At 42.7% G+C, this 20,289-nt stretch overlaps 1 protein-coding gene across 1 annotated transcript; it reads right to left on the bottom strand.

Annotated features, from left to right (window-relative positions):
• Window positions 1–11,942: 11,942 nt before the first annotated feature.
• Window positions 11,943–15,784, bottom strand: LOC123469731 (dendritic arbor reduction protein 1-like). Its single transcript, XM_045168943.1, has one exon. It carries the CDS (start codon window positions 15,251–15,253, stop codon window positions 12,533–12,535), a length of 2,721 nt encoding a protein of 906 aa, XP_045024878.1. The 5' UTR covers window positions 15,254–15,784; the 3' UTR covers window positions 11,943–12,532.
• Window positions 15,785–20,289: the final 4,505 nt, after the last annotated feature.

Below are 20,289 nucleotides of genomic sequence, written 5' to 3'. Positions count from 1 at the left end.
TCAAGACTGTTTCACGTTTTTTTTTTTTTTGCAATGTTATGCATATCGCCGTGTACGCAGGACATTCCCATTCGTTGGGCTGTTCGAGTCTTTTTTTAAACTTTTAACTGCGTTCGTTGTGTTCCAGCTGTACATCCGATGAACGTTACTTGCGTTATACTGCTATAGTCTCTGTTTTATTCTCCTAAAAATTGGGGTGCAACTAGGCCTCGACCTTTTTGGCATGAATGGAGTTGCTTGTCTGTTCGTTGAGCCTACTGGTGGTCCGGGCCACACATCAGATCAGTCGTCACTTTATTGGCTAATGTTTGATAAAAGGAAATTATGTAGGTCTTCTTTCAATGTCCACTATTTGGCTATCTGTTTAATAGGGACATTTCTATTTTCTGAATCGTAAAGCACCGGTGTTAAATAGCAATTGCATTATTGGTTGTCCCAACACACTTTTTTCTATCCATTCGGTGAGACACGAGATCTATTTCTGTCATCACCGTTTTGAAAAAACCAAACAAAAAATGTTAGATATCAAAGGTTAAACTGAGCACGAGTTCAAGTTGGACTAGTGCCGATGTTATTGCTATTTTCCACTGTGACTTATTCCCCGGGTGGTGTTGCTCTGAGGTGTGTCAATGCGTCCTGCCTGTGGTTCCAACACAAACAGCAACAGCACGTATAGAAGTCAAACTACATGCACTATTCACCAGCTAACCGGTTGATGTTTGCGGGCTGGTGTCGTCAAACAAGTTTTTTTAGAATAACAGACACAAACTAGAGATGCTAAACAACGGAGTGGTTAAACATCAGCCACCCAGAGAGAGAAAAGGCATGAAAAACAAAAGGAATGAACTAAAGAAAGAAATTGTTGTGGCGCACGGGTCACAGGCATCTTATGTCTAGTTGACTGTATGGCGTCTGTTATTGTTGTTGGTGTATATGTTGTAACACGGAAGCTAACAGCACGTAAGCGCTAACTCAAATAACTGACTGTGAAGAGCTCCGCTTTAAAAATCAGTACGTTTCATAACAAGAGAGAGAAAGACAAGTCGTTGGCATAATGAAAACAATAATAAAACATTTCTTCTAGAGATGCGCATGTTGAATGAAGTTGGGGGCCTATGATACTGTAACGATTTGAAACGCAGATAAAAGGAGCACAGCAATCAATCAGTTGACAATGGCGAAAATAATGACATTAAAAGCCCAAGAAAAATGAAAGAACAGCATACATCATAGCAATATGATTACGTAATGGGGCGAACGTAAGGAAACAGAATGAGAGTTGAGGTGGTACAAGAAGTCATGGAATTCGACGTTGATGAACCGAGACGTAATATGAGAAACCGAACTGGAATTTCGAAGGGTAAAGATAAAAAAAAAAAAAATAGCGTGAGAGTGATTAGTGAAACGCACTGAGCCATAGAGTGACTGCCAAAGAAAACAAACCATGCCAGCAGCTATGTAGCTCTAGATGAGGCCTACCGTTGAGAGCATCCATATTGTATTTTTTGCTGTTGTTTTTTTTTTTTTTTTTAAGGATTTGTGTGCGTGTACTAGCCTACTAAACAGATATACTGGATATAGGCTTTATCAAGGGTGACGTTAGGGGAAAAAATCATTTGAAATTCCGTACGTCGTACGATGACAGAAACTCGTGATTCTGCTTAAAGCGTGAAGTTTCGGGCGATCGAGTCTGAAATAATTTATTGTGTCATCGGGCACACGATGGTATTTCGTATTAGTTTTGCAGGCCGGCTATAATGCAACCCAAAGATTAAGGAAGCCAAAGTTTCAATTCAAAATTCATTTAACTTTGCGTGATTATGCTGTGACGCAAACGAAAGCCAAAGAGAGATAGCTCTCTATACTAAGGTGGTATATATATAGAAGAATATAGGCCAAGGAAGGCCTTGGGCTGTATTACGAAACAATTTATCGTAGGAGTGGGGGGAAGGACATCAGAGAATCGCGTAGGGAGTTGTGCGGAGACAGCGACAGGAGCATCCGAGCTGCGGACCGCTGACGGATCATGTCATCGCCCAACTCGACTCTGCACGTCTGCTGCTCTTGATGCCCGTTGCGTTCTCTATTACTGACGGCCCTCCTATTGCAGCACTCTCTTTGGACCTTTTTTCTTCTTCCTAGTTCTCGGCTTTTTATTTCGTTTTCTCTCATCGCTATCTATAACACAACATTTTCGTTCCAGCATTTCGTTCTCGGCGTGAAAAAAAAGGCCTGATTGCACTGTGCGCTTTTCTTAGTAGCATAAATCTAAGCCAGCAGTTAATCAAAATGCTGTCAACTCAATTTTTGGTTTTCAAAGTTGAATCGTTTCGCCTTTTTAAATGACGATACAGTGTGATTAGGTGATCTGGTTTAGGATTTTTGCATCCGCTCTCGTCTATCTACGGATATCTATTTTGCGTGAAATGTCCCGGCTGTTGATTTATGGTTGAACCACGTAATAAGCTTCATTAGTCAGTTTCGTTGGCAGACATTTGTCTCCGCTTCCATCCGATTCGTAGAAATGAAAAGAGGGGACGGAAAACATAATTACCCCCATAAAATACTTGCGAAAATGTTAAAAACGCATCTCTTATTTTTTTCTCCCGTTATTTCTAACTGCTTGCCCTAGATTTTAGGACATACGGTCGTAAAGAAATATTGCGTCATATTCAAAACACCTTGACAAACTAGCCAACTTTTAGCAGCTTTATTACAAACCGTTGGATGATGGACGACTATTCCGCACGGAGACAGCACCAACAAGATGTGCTGCCTCTCATGCACTTCATTCGTCCAGTTTGATTCAAATTGACGTTGGCGCGACGGCAGTTCCCTTTTAAAGAGGCCGGCAAAAATTAACGATGCGCATGTGCATCCTTTTACTTCCGACATTTGTGATGGCGTACAGACTTTGGCCATTGGCATGTCATTTCAATCCAAACGAATGTTGTTTATAATTTGTTTTTTTCAATTCAAAAGCCTTTGGTTGCGTCTGGCGGAGTAACTTGGCCTTCGGTCAAGACATGACGCCCATAAAGGCCTATGGATAAGCCTCTTCATGTGCTGATACGTCGAGGCTTTCAACACCCATTCATGATCGCAGGTGAGTGAAACATCATCAACAAAGCAGGTGACTTTTTTGTTGGACCAACAATATTATTGCAGCCAGTCACACAAATAATTGACACGCAACACTTTTCTGTTTGGAATCAAAACAAAGAATAAATAAGTGTCGAGTGAGAAATGGAGACGAAGGGAAAAAGGCAACACACAGCGGAGGGGACGACGAGAAAAAGTGCTAAGTGAATCACCCAATAGTCGTTCCATCAAACGAACAATGCCACCCGAAATGATTCGCGTACGCGCATCAATTCATTTTCATTCAGGAATATAATGTCATCAACGTTTCATTAAGCAGAAGAACCTTAAGCTGCGAACCTACCGTCATAGATTTATACGCAATCTCGTAGTATACTATACATCTCACGCTAAGTCAACATACAACACAGCCCACATGCAACTGCAAGTCTGTAAGACCGTAGCGATCCCGTAGGATGCGGAGCGCGGTGTCACATTTGTCTGCGAGCGTGTGGGACATTGATGGATTGTTTAATAATAGGCTGCTACAAATAGAGCAGCTAGTCGAAAAGGAGTGTTTTGCCCGTCTACGTGAGAGCCGCACTGTGTGTGTATTGGAGGAAATGATGAAGAAGAAAAAAAAAGAACAAAGAAGAAGAACGAAGGAAAAAAATAAGAGTGAGACGAAACATCAGAACAACTCAAAAGAAGTTTGAGACGAGTTCATCATCATGTGGATAGAAAAAGGAAAGAAAGGGACAGGTCTAGGGAAGAGACATTAGCATCGATGCCACTCATTAAAACTATTTATAGAAACCTTTTTTTTTTGGGCTTTGATGACACGCAATGGCTCGTTTGTCATGCTGTGGACTCCTCTGCTCCGAAGGCTTGTGACCTGATGGACGACAACATCAAGAGTGAAGTGACTCGTCTCGTGAAACAAAAAAAAAAGAAAAGGAAGTTCAAAAAAACGCCAAACGACTAGGAAATGAGCGTATGGTTGTGGTGCGTCTTCTTATGAGCAAGTCGGCTCATTTGCTTCGTCGGCCTATATGGTGAGTGTAAGAAAAACGTAAAGGCATAAGGCCAAAGAAAGGGAAAAGAGACTGACGGGAAGAATCCTCCCATTCCATCATTCCTGATTAGTTGAACTGCAAAGTCATCAAGTCCCGTAATCTCTACACGGCTTTCTTCTGCTGTCTTTTCATTTTTTATTTTTTAGACTGTGAGTTGTGTGTGTATGTGTGTGTGTGTTTTTTTCCGTATCCTAATGCCTATACGCAGTGAGTCGTTTCATCCTTTCAAATTGTTTGCTCCGCACAGATCATCGCTTATCATTCTTGTATTTTTCGGTTCCAATAAAAATTATAGCTGAATTTGATCAGTAACTTAATTAACGTGTTCCAGCATAATCTAATTAGTGTTTGTTTTTTGTTTCTTATAGTACTTGTGTATAGGCTTAAAATTGTCAAGTAGCTGCTTATACCAAGGCCGTCTGTGTACAAACTGAAGACTCTGTGTGATGTTGTTTCATTTAGTTTTCCATGATTTTTTAGCAGATCCCGAAGCAAAGAAGCTTCTACTTCCTGTCACTTCACATGGTTTCTGTATTCCCAAAAGATGTACTTATAAAAGGGTACATCCCATATACGAGCTCTTTGCACTCCATTTCCGTTGTGCCCATGTCCATCTCACGGTTTCCTTTTAGATCCCTCCGCATTGTGTATGGTGTAGGCCCAAAATTGGTTAAAGCTTGTCAATTTTAAAGTGCGCAGTTATCGAAGTATAAAACCTTGCAACATGTTTGGAAATTCATGAGTTTTTTTTTTTTTTCATTTTTCGGAATTTAATGTTCAGTTTATGAATCAATCGCGTAACCATAGCAAATAGTATGGCCCACACATTTGCTTGTTGAGATGGGTGGTGGTTTGGGGACGACGTCTTTTGAAAAAATAGTAAAATAAATCAAAAAGAAAGTCGAAACTTGTTTTCTTTTCCTATTAGAAATCGTTTTTTTTCTCCCTTTTTTTTTCCTTTCGACAAAATGCGAGTGGAAAAAAAAAGATCGAATGACATACCCAACAGTAAAAAGGGGCTCCTGTGAACTCGATGCAGAGACACGAGAGGCCTAGCGTCTTTTGCTGCTGCTGCTGTTCCAGAAGCTAATGAAGTGGCAAATGACTTTGAACAAAGAATTCTTTCTATTTCTTTTTCCTTCATTTTTTTTTTCGTGCTCTCTCTTTGCCTCTCTATTCCTCCCTTGTATTTAGCCTATGTATACACACATGCATATACAATACACACGCATATACGAGAGCTGTCGCCGTATGGTGCGTACGTATAGGCCTACACAACCAGTAGCCTGTTATACAGACATAAATGAAGTGATTGTACTTTGTCTTCCTTTGCTTTCACAATGAAGCTGTTGCCATACATCAAACAGCTTTCCATATGCATAACCTTCTGTAAAGTCTAGACATTTCACACCATTCGCATCACAAGACTGATGTGTAACCTCCCGTCCACTTCGCAGCCTTTTTATTTTGAAAGACGACTGTCGAGTGAAAGTCTAATCGAAATTTGATGGTTCAAATTTTGTGTCGGTTACGAGGTACGGCTGAAAACAGTTGAATTTGTGGGCCAGTTTTTTTAAACTCTGTACTTGATATGCAACCCAATTTCTTATACAGTGTTGCTATGTACTGATGATGAACGTTCTTGTGTGAAAAACGGTTGCCTTGCGCATGTTGACGTTTGCCACTTGAAGCGTACGAAGGCGATGGGGTAATTCTGAGAAGGTGGTGACAGTTGAAGATGGCATGCAGAGAGGCATACAGTAATGTAAAAGCCTTGCTATATAGCAGCTTAGTCTTGCGCTATAGTGCGAAAGACATCAGACGTACAGTCGGTAAGACAGAAATCAAATGCTAGCCAACTTTGTTCTATTTAGAACTAGACTGCCTCCTTATAGCTATATAGAGCAGTGGGTATAAAGAGCTGCCTCTGTGTGGTAATACAAGTGTGTGGGAAGATGAAACTACGAGAGCAAATGAAACTCTAGAGCTTCATCATCGAAGACGACCGAATAGGAAAAAAAATATCCCACAAGATGATCTGTTGAGGCCATTCATTAACACAGACTGTGACCCTGTAGAAGGGCAGGCCACTACTGTTCAGCCCCACACGTACACACATACTTATATGGCCTATATATAATATTGTATACACACACACGGCTATTAATATCAAGAGTTTTGAGGCGAGAAAAGAAAAGGCGTGGTGTTCTTGTTTCATGTCTTCGAAAGAAAAGAAAAACAAAACGGGTCGACATTTATGGATCGTTTGATCTCAATCAATGCGTGACAGCAAACGACGCCAGCAATATAACAAAGAAAAAATTGCGCAGTGAGGAAAATTTTAATTTGATTATGAATCTTCACATTAGAGGATGATTCAAATTTCCCATAGGCCTAGCACCTTGTTCCTTTTTATCTTGTTACCCTTTTTATGTATTCGGATACTGTTGATCGCTATGTGCTGGAGAGTTCTTTCGATTTCAAAACAAGAGTTTCTTATTGCATTTCTTAAAACGTCTATCCGGTTTACAGGGTTCGATATCATGTTGCCAGCCCAGTATCAAACCATCACGTCCGCATTAATTTATCAAATTGTGTAGGCCTAGAGTAGCTCTCTCGCTATACGCAAGCTCCAAAACAAGAATTGAGTCATTGTTCTTAAATTGCATTATTGCGTTGCTCTCTGCAGCATCGTAAGTCGATCAATTACAAAGTATAGAAAGCTATAATACACACTATAGCGACTCTGCAATTATTTTCCCACCATTTCTGCCTCTTGAAAACATTTTTTCTTCTTCCCTTTTTTCTTTTTAACTGCCACATATTTTGTTTTTCTTGTTTCCCTTTTGTTTTGCTTGACTTATTTCATATATACTCTATACTTTTTCTTTGCGCCGCGCGACGCGCGACAAATGGTCGACCGTTTTACTGCTGATGCTTAACGATCCTTCTATATAGCCTCTCTTCCATGTCCGTCTGTCTCTCTTTTCCTTCCTTTTTTCCTTTTTTCCTTCTCTGTGTATATATCAAGAGAAACTATAGGGAAGGCCAGTTCATGGCTGAAGCAACCCCTTCTCCCCCTGCTGGTGCTGTTAGACGCTTCTCTGGCTGGACTGCTGATGCACCAACTTCAGCACCATATGGAGGCTGTCTCATGGCTGCTGCTGCCATCACCAAGAAGTTGGGCAGAAGGAGAGCAGCTCTTCCCTTCAGACGCACAGACGACTTCACATAGACCCTAGTCGTCGCCCTCGGTCGTCTTCGTTTCTGCTCTTTTTCTCGATACTATTAATAAACTGCGATGATGATGACTCGCTTTTTTAGAGCTCTTCGTTCGAACTGCCATATTCCCCCACATCCACTTCTCTATAGGCTATACAGCACCCGGTGGCCGCGCTCGTCAATGTCAAGACAGTCTACCAGGCAAGGCTCATCATTATATACATTTATATATACATGAATGGTTTGAGCTGCTCTTCGCACTCTCAAACGATGACAACCCTTATTCCCGAGATCTTAGAAGATAAAGACCTCACTGCATTTTCGCTTTCATCAACAGTTGAAGTCGGATTACGTGTTATACAGCGTTTCTTAAACCACAAGTTACGCAACATCGATTCCTTCCATATTCCATATTATCGATAAAATGTATTAAACAATCCAGCAGGTACATGTTGTAACTATATGTAGGCCTATAAGGCCTCTGTTTGCAGTGAGATTGACAGAGGCCGTGACCCCATGAAAAGTCTTAACTCTTGTGTTTGCCCAAGTGCGTTGGGGTATACATAAGAGGGTACGCTTGTTACACAACGCAAGTCAATATTCTTGATGATGCTGAACGAAAAAGTGGTCGTAGGTATGAGAATAGTCTCGACGAGTTTACTAAAGTGTCCGTAAGCTATACGTGTTGGCGTAAGTTTAAAAAGCTCAATGTGCTATACACAAAGGCTTGCTATATATAGGCCTATATGGATATACAAGACAACACGCTTGTAGGTTTTATAGAGACTCTAAAGTAAAATGTCAATAGTGTAGGCTATACTGGTCAAGCCTCGCCTTAGCCTTGTGCGTATATATACACAAGACATATAGGATAGCTCGTTGTGTTTATCTGATAGCCTGCTGCAGAGGCCTATACATTCATCGGTCGGTAAATAGGCCTCTACTTGACTGAAAAACATTTAAGAAAAAATTCACGTCGAGTCGAACTGATGGGCCAAAACCTTCAAAAAGGGCAAACATTTTGACGTAACAATTGCATACGTTTTAATAAGGAAAGGAAACGATTCACGTGATTAAAGCCACAAACAGTGGCGCTTAGGAGCAAAGGACGCCACAGGTAGAATAACACTTAAAAAGTTATAAATAAACAAAATGAAGCTGTCACTAAAACCTGCCCTTTACAAATAAATGATTGGAACAAAGTGACGATTGGATGTGAGCTTGCAATAATATATGAGATGGGCAGTTAAAACACTCACAGTTGGAGCCTACAAGCAACTACAGATTACAATCTTTCTGCTTCTTCTTTTGTTTATATCCTCCTGACCTGCGTGAAAAAGATTTTTTTTCCTATCATAACGAGTTACGGCAGTAGATTACGTTTAAAGAGGAAAACATCATGACAAATGTAAACGGCAGTTAACGCAATCCACGTGTGACGTATTGGCATTTACAGCCTGTCGTATATAACAGAAGAGGCCCAACATTGTGAAACGAGTGAACTCTTTCATTAGTTTTTTGTTATGTCAATGTAAGCCATCGTGAAAAATGTGCGTTATCCGTAATGATTATGGATTAACCCTTGGTAATTAACAGGAATAGGTTAATAGTTGGACAGCGTGTTGCCTTAATAAATGTTAGTCTAAAGTTTTGATGGATCTATTTGCAGACATGTTTTCACAACTTTGGATGTCACCGACAAAAGCATCCGCCAGCCACAGAATTATAACTGTTAGCCAGCCATATTTTAGAAATAAAACATAATCACCACAACTGACTTTGTTCCGTACTACAAAAAGCTATACCCGCACAATTATTCATGGTATACGTATATATAAGAAGCTGAAACTAACACGTAGACCGCAATAAAACACATGGATGGTTTGTTATTTCAAAACAATCACCAGGAGGCTAGTTCAGAGAAGAACAACAAAATACCACTGCAAACTAGACATTGTAAACACATTGCGACACTCAGTGGGCCTAGACATATTTCTGCTCTATACTATATAATGTAAATGGCGGCCTACATTTTCTGATCAGGCCGACATTTTTCTGCTCCCCCCTATTTTTCCCTGCCCATTTCTTTGTATGCGTGCTGCTAATAGCTGCTTCCAAATGGTCAACACAGTTGTAAAACTATCGAATGTCTACGCTGTTGTTGTGTTTCTGTTCCGACTACGGGCTACATCTCCTCCGCGAGACGTTTAGGGCTTTCATCCTCTATACGGCCCACCAGTGACGGCTGGTAAAAGAATCATTGCGCATTGCGATGCGTGCAAAAGAATCTCTTCCACGTCGAATGAGACCTTAGCGTTGTTTGCCGTGTTGGTTGCAGTCCTATGGCTAAGCAAACAGCGGACGTGTATACATTCAAAGACATTGAAACACACAGGTCGTGTGAGCTCTATATAGTCACTGTCCTATTCAACCAACGGGGATTTTTTGTTTGTAAACGATGCAATAGCGTCACCATCTGGGAGAGGGCCGGACAGACGGCCTATACGCAACATTATTAGGCCTAGACTTTGTTCTCTCTGATCCGATACGCTTTCGTTTTTTTAGAGCATTTTGAAATCGAAATGTCCTGTCATCATGTCTGATGAAAAATCCGGCAGACCGTAAAAATGTCTACTAAACTAGGAAATTCAAAGTCTCAATCGCTCACGAGTCCACCGAGAGCGCATCAATTTTTTTTTTTGTGTGAGGCAAAAACTTCGAAGGAAGTTTTAGTAAATAAAGTGTGTATATTTACACAAGCCCATATAAACTATATAGCCAGTTGCAGAAAGAGACTGGCATTCGCATATTGCGAGGATATATAGCCAACAACACCCAGCTGACGCCGTCGTTCGGTCACTCGGGCAGATCGGGCGACTTTGGTTTAAAACATTGGAGTTTAAAAAAAAAAATGGCGGAAGAAAAAAAAACAAGGAAGGCTAATAGAATATGTAGGAAAGAGACGAAACAGAATGCTATATACGAGACCTCCCTGATAGCCAAGTCCAAACAAAAACTATAGGAGGAAGAGGAAAATAGAATAGAGAAGTGAGAATGAGACGAGCATAGTAGAGTCGAGAGAAGCCGCGTAGCAGCGCGTAGAGAGGTCGGAAAAGAGAGTAGAAAAGATCGTCGACATGTAAACAACCGATTTAGAACTGGCTTCCCAAACTCATCGTGATGCGGGGTAGAAATGGTCGGACGGAGCTATGGAGATGGCTGTTGGTGTACTGCAACGGCAGGATATGGGAAACGGAAGAAAGAAAAAACCTAAAAAAAAAGGGCCAGCAGCAAGCAAAGAGTGTCTCAAGCTGTTGAACGATGATTCTATTTTTGGACTCGGAAGAGAAAAGGAGAAAAAAAAAAGAGGCCACAGCAACGGACTCGAGAAGAATAAACGCAGTTGTTGAACACTATGGGATCCTGCAGAACAAAAGTGAATTGGAACGAAGATGAAACCACCGACCCATTGAACATTGATTGGCAAAACTGGAACGTGCCATTTGCTCTGCGAGACGATTTTACGTAGAAAATTGGTGCAAATAAATAGTTGTATTGATGAAACCCATCACGAGAGCAACAGCAAACAAATAGACATCAATTTTCGATTAACATATCCAGTTGCAATAGTCGAAAAGCTTCAAACAGACATCAGAAAATCGAATGATTGAAAAGGACGATCGGTATTCAGTATGCTTTATGTTTGATTCTGAAATCCAATTTTTAAAAAAGGTACAATTTTTACGTCATCGTACATGAGGATGATTAACCATCGAGACCGATATGACAAGCGTAATCGAAAAATTACAGGAATTCATGGCGTTCAAAAATGCTCCGCCCTAGAGAGTATAGCAAAGCGTGTTTATAACTCGGGCCATTTGCTGGGACTTCCATTGTTTACAATCGTAACAAACATGCGGCACAATATGCGTTGTACGTAATATCATTGGCTATGTACAAGTTATATCTACAGACACCTCCACGTGAAGCCAAAAATATTGTATACAGTAACAGGTAAACATGCCATTTTTTTTAATGCTTGCATTTCACGAAATAGACGGTTGATAATCAGGATAACTGATACTTTTTAGATTAAATACGAATACAGCGTAATAATATCAAACGGGATTACGGGGTTGAATTCAGGACGATATCCACGACAAGGCTCCGAAAATAGCCGAAACAAAGAAATGTAATGATGCCGCGCATACCGATGAACCGTGAAATTAAATATACACGCTCTGTTCGCCTTCTAAACTATCAAAAATCATGAGAAAAGGGATGAACGCGTCATCAAAATATTGAAACTAGCATTTTTCACTGATGTCATAATTTTACCTTCATTCTGTAAACAAACACATCCGAAATTCTTGGCACGTGGATGTTGAATTATAGTTGGTGCATTCACATTTGTTACAGGTAACAATTAAAAATAGCATCTGCATGGCCCATCAGTCGATCTCAGATCGATGTAGACGTCCGTTATGTAAAACCGACGCCAGACGACGTTTGATTCGGATATATAGACGATATCCATGTAGCAATAATTGAATAGCACGTTCATTAGTAGGTCATCAGCCTGTGTCTGTACAGCTATGTAGTGAGTATATTTGAGAACAACGCAGCGGCTAATACATGATTCTAATGTAATTGCTAAATATACATAAGGAGTTACGAGATTCGGTCAGGGATGAAATTGGGATGGGCCGGAGAAAGAAAAAAACAAAACAAAACATGAAGATATAGAACGCCAAGTAAAATGATTGAGAACCGAATGTTTAAAAAATCAAGAAAAGAACACACGTAACAAAAAAAAAAGACACACACACACAACCACAACCATGTAAAATCAGGCTAGACATTGACCCATCCATCACTAATTGTTTACCAAGCAAAAGAACAGCATCGGTCAACATCATTTTTTTTTTCTTTTTTTTTACGTATTTAGAGTTTTCACATTTAACGTATGGGTATATAATTATATGGGGAGGGATATCGGCCGTGTCGTATTCAGTTCGAGAATAGAAGAATTTTGCTCCAGGATCGCTATACTTGGCGCAAGGGCAACCGACAAAGCCCATCATGAATTCCTATTCCGAATAAACAATTGAATCGATGATGAACCCCCGTGAATTTTGCACAAAAAAAAACATCTAGTATTTATGACAATCGGACGAGTGATGGTAGAGGCTGAAAGGATGGTGATTTCCAGCGCGAAACATGGCAGACGTCATCAAACTGAGGCTGGATATGGACGACGATGCGGCGGCTGCAGCGGCTGCAGCCACAGCGGCCGAAGACGACAACGAAGACGACGGCGACGACGTTGACGACAAGACTGTTGCCGCTGCTGAGACTGCGGCCGAAGGAATTAAAGGAGATGACGGATGAATGGAGGACGACGGGTGGTGATGTGCCGCTGGGCCGCTATTCCTGCTGTTGTTGCCAGACGAAGAGGCCTGACGCTGCTGTTGCTGCAGGCAGTGAGCGACGGAGAGCAGATGGCCGCCGACGGCCACAGAGGGTCGCGTCGCGCTAGAAGAGGACGCAGCAGACGACGAAGCGGAGGAAGCTGTGCTCGCACAAGACGCGCTAACCGGCGGATTTCTGTTATCGACCGTCGGATAAACTACCGAATCTCTGCCGTTGCCCTGGATCGAGTACGGGCTGCTCGACTCGGCTGGCAAACTGGGCGAGGCGTCCGGTAGCGTCGGAGACGTCGTGTTCGTCATGTGCTGTTGCTGGGCTGACGAAGCCGTCGGCGGAACGGGAAGAGGCGGTGGAGGAGGCGGAGCTGTAGGTGTTGGCGAGTACCAACTGCCCGGGTTGCTACCAAGTGAACGCGACGACGCCGAAGACGCCGGCGACGGTGAATAATCGGCCAGACATGATGGAGGTGATCCTGCAGACAATTGATGATGGTGGTGGTTGAGCCCAGTAGCTAATGCAGCCGCTGTTGTTCCCGATTCGGCCGCGTTGTTTATTTCCTCCTGCGGATGCGCTGGATTGTTGTTCTGCGGGTGTTGATTGGCCGCGTAGGGCGACGATGAAGACGACGACATGGAAGATGACGAAGACATGGATGACGACGATGAAGAATGTCCGTAATGAGTGACGTTCTGCTGTTGTTGTTGCTGCTGTCCGTACAGAGCAGCAGCCGCTGCGGCTGCCGGATAAGGGAGGCCAAGACTGGCCACAACAGCCGCCGCCGGATGGTGATGTGAATGGTGGTGATGCAAATGATTGACGTAATGATGATTTTGCTGCTGTTGTTGCTGGTCTTGATGTTGCTGTTGCTGTTGTTGCTGTTGCAATTGCATGAGACTCTCGACAGTAAAGGCGTTATTCACCGACGAGTTGATCTCAGCTGATCCCATAGAAGAGCATCCGTGGCCCGATTGTTCGTAGGATCCAAACATCTTGGCAGCGCCGATTCCCGCGTGATGCTTCACTCCGTAATCGACGGCCGTCGTTTCCATCATCGCGTTGGCGTATTTGGCGTGATGGTGGACCGAGTGATGATCCATCGCCATCGTCGCCATATCTACCGCCCCACGGCCGCCATCTTCCATTTCTTCTGACTCGTCATCCGGTTCGCATTTCAATTTCCGGCCGACCAGTTCCGGCGACATGGAAATAACGGCACTACCTCCGCCACTATTGGCAGCTTGCTGGGCCGCCTGCTGGGCCGCCTGAGCTGCCGCGTACAACTGTGAGTGGATCATACTCGAGATTGGATTGTACGAATACGGTGACGATGCAGGATGATGATGATGATGCAAACGCAAGTCAGCCGCCACATCCATCAGCAGAGGCTTCGTTTCCATATCCATCATCTGTTGGTGTTGTTGTTGTTGTTGTTGTTGCTGCTGGTGGTGGTGTTGTCCGTAATGCTGGTGATGATGCTGACTCTGCTGCATTGAATGCTGTTGTTGTTGTTGCAACTGTTGTTGTTTTTTACCAGCCGAAGAGGACGACGAAGATGAAGAAGACGTCGCCATGGCTGTGCCACCTTCTCCGGAAACGTCCTTCTCTCGGAGGACGTCTTTCTTCTTGAAACGACGTCTTCGTCTCAGGTAGGATCCATTGTCGAACATGTTGTACGAGTCCGGATCGAGCGTCCAATACGATCCTTTGCCCGGTTTCTTGTCATCGCGCGGCACTTTGACGAAGCACTCGTTGAGCGACAAATTGTGGCGGATCGAGTTCTGCCAGCCTTGCTTGTTTTCCCTGTAGTAAGGGAAACGATCCATGATGAACTGATAGATACCGTTCAAGGTGATCTTCTTCTCAGGCGCCGCGCTCTGAATGGCCATGGCGATCAAGGCGATGTAAGAATACGGCGGTTTCACCATGTCTTTGACTCCGACCACGCCTGAATGATGAGACATCACTGAAGTGCTACCGTTCATACCAGCTGATCCCGAACCTGATGTGTTGCCGATGTAAGCCGCCGAGCTGGCCGCGTACGGATTGTATCGGCTCATGGCCGCCGCGTAATCGTATCCCGCGCTTCCGTTGATACCTGTCACGTACCCAGTGGCCGCTGGATTGGCTGCCGTGGAACCAGCGGATGTCGATAAAGCCGGCGATTGGCATGCCGATGGAGTCTGATGAGCTGACGAATTGTTGGCCGTGCTGCTTGCATTCCCGCTGGATTGTTGCTGGACTCCAACGGCGACCACGGCGGCAGCGGCGGCGGCCGCTGCAGCTGCCGCCGCTGCGTGATGATGCCGATAGTAGGCGTGATGATGATGATGGTTTTGATGGTGATCGAAGAACGAGTGATGATGTTGCATATTGGTCGATGATGACGTATTGGACGTTGAAGAAGAACCCGCGCTGGCGCCCACTGAAGATGCAGACGACAGCATCGCGGTGATGATGACAGTTCACTCGATATCATACACTGCGATTGAGGCCTATATGATTAAAGAAAAACTTCAAACTTTGTTTTCTTCAGTTAGGCGTGAAAATGATAGGCCTAGTGTGGAAATCGTTTCAGTCGTTGATCAGTTACCACTACACTCCGGTCCCATAAAATGCGACATATGAGAAACAGTTTTGTTTTTTGTTTATTTCTTTTTTTTTTTCAGTATCCAGTCGGAGACATGACGAGGAAAACAACACTACCAATATTTGGCACACACACAAAATTAAAAAAAAACCTGCATTCGATCAGCATGAATTTTTTCACGCGGCGGAATTTGAAATTGTTTATTTCGTACACACACTCGAGAAGGGCAAGGTACTCTGATGGATCAGAAAGTTAGAGAGAGACAGTCGGTTCGTGCAGAAACGAAGAGACTCTTCTCTCTCCGGCCGGTTCAAGCTCTAAGATCAACAAGACTGCCACTGGTAGGCTACAAGCGGCCAGCACAACATTCGAGCAAGCGGCTGTGTTGCCTTGCTAACGCTGGGACGTGACTGTCAGTTCTTGACTCTCCTCCTACCTCGTTGGATATCTGCTAGACGATTGGTTCTCCCCCGTCTCATTGAACACCAATAGAGAGACGTGGAGAGCGGAAGGCTCCGCCCAGTTTCATTTCCCAGTCCGCCATGTCATCCGCTCTTGATCGAGAATGGCGACGCCGTCGACACGATGCGGACGGAGCACGGAGGATGGGCGAAATAAAAGAGAAGGGAGGGAGAGACGAAATTCATCATCACGACCTTATCTAGAGTGGCCTCTTCAACACAGCCCAGGCATTGAATACAACAAGAGGAGCTTATAGCCGCGGACGACCGAGTGGAAAAGGAAGTGTATTGCAGCCAAAGGCCAATCCGTCGTCTATATACTCCCACCACTACGGCTACCCCCCCTCTTTCTTTGCCATCATCCACACAAGAATTTGAAATGTGGTAGAAGCGATGGGATTTTCTCGAGTCGCTTCTCTTTTCATCCAACACACGTTTTCTCCTCCCTTTTTTTTTGGCTCCTCTTGAAGCAGCAGCACTCAAAGAAGCGGGTCAGGAAGTCCCTCTCATCCTCAATCCTATTCCGCATCCTTTCTAATAACAACACCCCCCTCTGTGTGTGTGTGCGTGTGTGTAGCAAGCTCATCGCCTCGCCGATATATATGTATACTATACTTATGCTGTTGTGTGTGTAGAATATAGTGGATATATAACTCTAAACCTAACCCCAGCGCCTCTTATAAATATATTGCCAGGCCCATCAGCCTCATCGGAAAGCCGCCGCCTTCACGACCGCCGCCGCTTCTATTTTCTCGTTGTTATTTCAGCCGAGCGTAGAGAGAAGAGACTGCAAAGAGGGAACAAGAGGAGAAGAGGGAAAAAAAAGGGGCTATAGATAAAGGTTGACAATAAGGACATAACTATCTATTGCTTAGATGCCTCGTTCTGTTGATTTTGTCGGTCGGTCGGTGGTATAGTGCTTAATATTATTCTTCTACTTCAGCTTATATATTCTATAAATGCTGAAGATGGAGAGCTGATGCCTCTCTCTCACTGGAATAAATAAAAAAAAAGATGGCAATTCAACTTCGGGTTGGGCATTTTCTGCTGCATTCAGTTTGAGATTCATCACGCCCATCAATAGGTTCTATATAGTTGTCGTGCCCCGTAAAGAAACACTTGACCATCTCTGTATGTTGTGCGTGGCCGCCCCTGCTGTTGCAACAGGAGAAACCACCACACAATACGCTACGATTTAGAGACGGAAAAATCAACATCCGTTTTTTCTTTTTTCGGACCGCATTCATTCGAAGCTATAGACGCATCAGCCTTTTTTTTTTAGATGTGAATGTATACGGCGTGTGTATAGTTACATCTCTATTTATTTCTATATGAAAAAAAAAAAACGTGAAAGACATATGCTGAATATCGTGGCTAACAAAATATCTCCATCTATATATATATGCTATATATAGATAGGAAAATGTATTGAGACGTGATGCATAAATGGGGGGGGGGGAGAGCCACATAGCTGCCGCTTGCTCAGACAGATTATCTGAGAGAAAAGAGCTCTATCACTCCTTTCCCATTCCCGGTAAGCTATCTAAACACAAATATAATACAGCAGTGAACAAGAGTGCTGCTGCGCTGTCTTTTTTAATGTATTCAAGAGAAGGGCAAGAAAAAAAATCTCATCCGCCAGTCTATATCCGCCCCCATTGATTTGCTGCAACGCGGATGATGGCTCCGTCGTGTATATACAAATCCCAACACATGGATATATTTATACTGCGTGCAGCTGTGTATGTGATTCTATATAGATTTGTAACACGTTTTATATTGTCACGTTTCTCTGAATTCAATCAATCGTTCTTCTTCCCATTTGGCTGACTTGTGAAGTGTCTAGCTCTCCGAACTAATGGTTTTCGTTTTTAACATTTTCTTTTGAAAAACATATCTTTTTCTTATTTCTTTTTTTTTTTTTCGATATAAAGACATAGTGCATCACTATGTGGCTTGCATACAAGCAAGTAATCGTCCAACATTTAATAGCTGTGATTATCGATTGGAAACAAGCACAGAGTCACCATTCCGTAAGAAGCTTCCGATCCTTAATTATGAAAAAGCCCGAGAAAAAAACAAAAAAAACAAAGATGAAACTAACTCATTATGTTTCTATTCATTCGTTATGCATATGAGCTTATAATGTATAGGCTGAACGCGGAATTATACTAAAGAAGGGAGGTGAGTGTTTTTTTGTGTGCATAATACGCTGGGCGGCCGCAGATAGTGGAATTTGTCAATCACTTGTCAATCGGCAGTGACGTCGCCCCGCCGTCGGGTTGTATGCAAATTATGGATGAAGCGACTTATAACCGCATGAAAACGTAGCAGTTAATACCATCGGTTGGTTCGCATATATTAACGCAATATGGGTGACAATCATGAGCTAAAGAACTCATCGGCTGGAAAATATATATAAGTGTTGTGTGCGATACTCGGCCAACGTCTATAGCATGTATATATGGGCTACCAACTCACATGCCTTGCCAAGAGATCAACAGATGCCCCAACAGTACATAAATTAGCCGTTGCGTTGATGCGTTCTTAAGCGTAGCCGTCGCTATATATCTCTCGGGCGATGCTTTTCATGCCTCATCATCAGTCTCCTACATTACGTGCGACAGGGGGATATAGAGATTTTGAGGCTGTGGCATTGGGAAGCGAGTAATAATCTAGAGACTTTTGGGCTGCTGCGTGAACTGTAAATTATAAACCAGCTACCATTAAGTGAATTTAAAGTTATATATGCAACACTGTCTCTCGCTTCGTCGCCTCAGACCAAATTCACTATACCGGAAAGATAAATGTTTTCATTTTCTTGAAATCTAGTTGGCGCTCATCGATCCGTGTGTATAGCCTGCTCCGCATTGGCTGGAAAAAGTTGGATGATAGACAACAAACATCAGTTTCGTTTTAATTGATGACCGAGAAGTCCGGTTCATATACACACCAAACAAGTTAGGTTATACTTATATAAATGTGGGACTGCAATTGATTAAGGGAGAAAAATCTCGAACTGAATTGTTATTGATACAATACAATACAATACTTAAAAAATTACGTTTAGCGTACACACTACCAGTGGTAAAAATACGGGTGTGGGAACTATGCTTCAGTAGCTTATAGTGTACACGACAGGCCACCAAGAAAGCACCAGCGATAAGAACAAATATACAACCAAATAGTCTTCTCTTTTGCTCGTTCTTGTTTCTCAAATGTTTTCTTCTACCGCTGCCCGATGGTTCGCTTTTTTCTTTCTTTTTTTTTTCCCCTTTTGTTGTTTTTTTTTTAACTCTTTCTTTGTTCCCGGTCTTCCACTCGTTTCCCGCTAGCTCTATATCTCGCCGACTCTTTCCTCTTTCTCCCACATGTACGCACACTTAGATATACACAAAAGGCAAACTGACAGCTCTTGTTGGAATGGGTTTGGCCAGCCTAATATACCCAGGTGGATCTTGTCCTAGGCATGTCGACCTCGTCAAACGAATTGCTCCCTCGTTCGCCCTCACTTTGACGTCAGCGTGTATACACACGCTCTTTCAGACGCAGTGAGTCGCTTTTTAACATAGTTGAAGCAAACCATACTAAAAAAAGAATCCATTTTTATGCCGTCCAACTTAAGTTCGATGTTATGAAAGAATGCGGTGATGTGTGTAGTAGAATTCGTTCTTTCATCATGGAGAGTTCAGGCCTAATGCCTAATATTAAGATATGGCGCGTAATTATGTAAGATACGGTGTATACATTCCACCGATGGCAGCTGGGGTTGGTATATAGTCGAACGTCAAACAACTGCCGTTCAGTTAACTAAACAAATAAACAACGAAGAAGAGATATCACGTTAAATGGTCAGTATGTAAACTAGATACTGAATCGAAACGGATTTTATTGACTTTTGTAATTTCTCGATTCTATTGTGTGTGTATTCTAACCAAGAAAACCCGAGAAACTGAGAGAACCCTGGACGAATGCATCATCCTATATGGAAAGCAACTTAGTTAAGGAATAATCACGCAGATGGATTGTAAGACTATGAGCTATTGGCGGACAACAAGATATCCACCAAAGTTTGCCGTCAGATGATCCGGAACGAGACTTTCGTAGATACAACTTTCGATTAAGTTGAAAGTGATTTGGTCGTTTAGCACCAGATTAGCTGTTGCCTTCAGTCGCACTGGAAAACCACAAGTAGGCTACTAATTACGCGAGTCCTATGACCTTTTGCCAATACCCGAAACGGTGGACTTGTCTGAAAGATTTGAACTGTTAAACGTCTCGTTCCACAAAGACCCCCGTACCAAACAAATGATAAAGAATGTTAACTAATAAGAGAGCAAAACACCAGCAAAAATTATGTATTTTCTAATAGTGCCTTCGTCGAACGTTTCTTCAAAACTGCATTTTAAAAATTTATTAAATTAAGAAAACG

The sequence above is a fragment of the Daphnia magna genome, linkage group LG2 (assembly GCF_020631705.1).
Source record: "Daphnia magna isolate NIES linkage group LG2, ASM2063170v1.1, whole genome shotgun sequence".
Lineage (NCBI taxonomy): Eukaryota > Metazoa > Arthropoda > Branchiopoda > Diplostraca > Daphniidae > Daphnia > Daphnia magna.
This window is presented reverse-complemented; position numbering and strand designations above follow the sequence as displayed.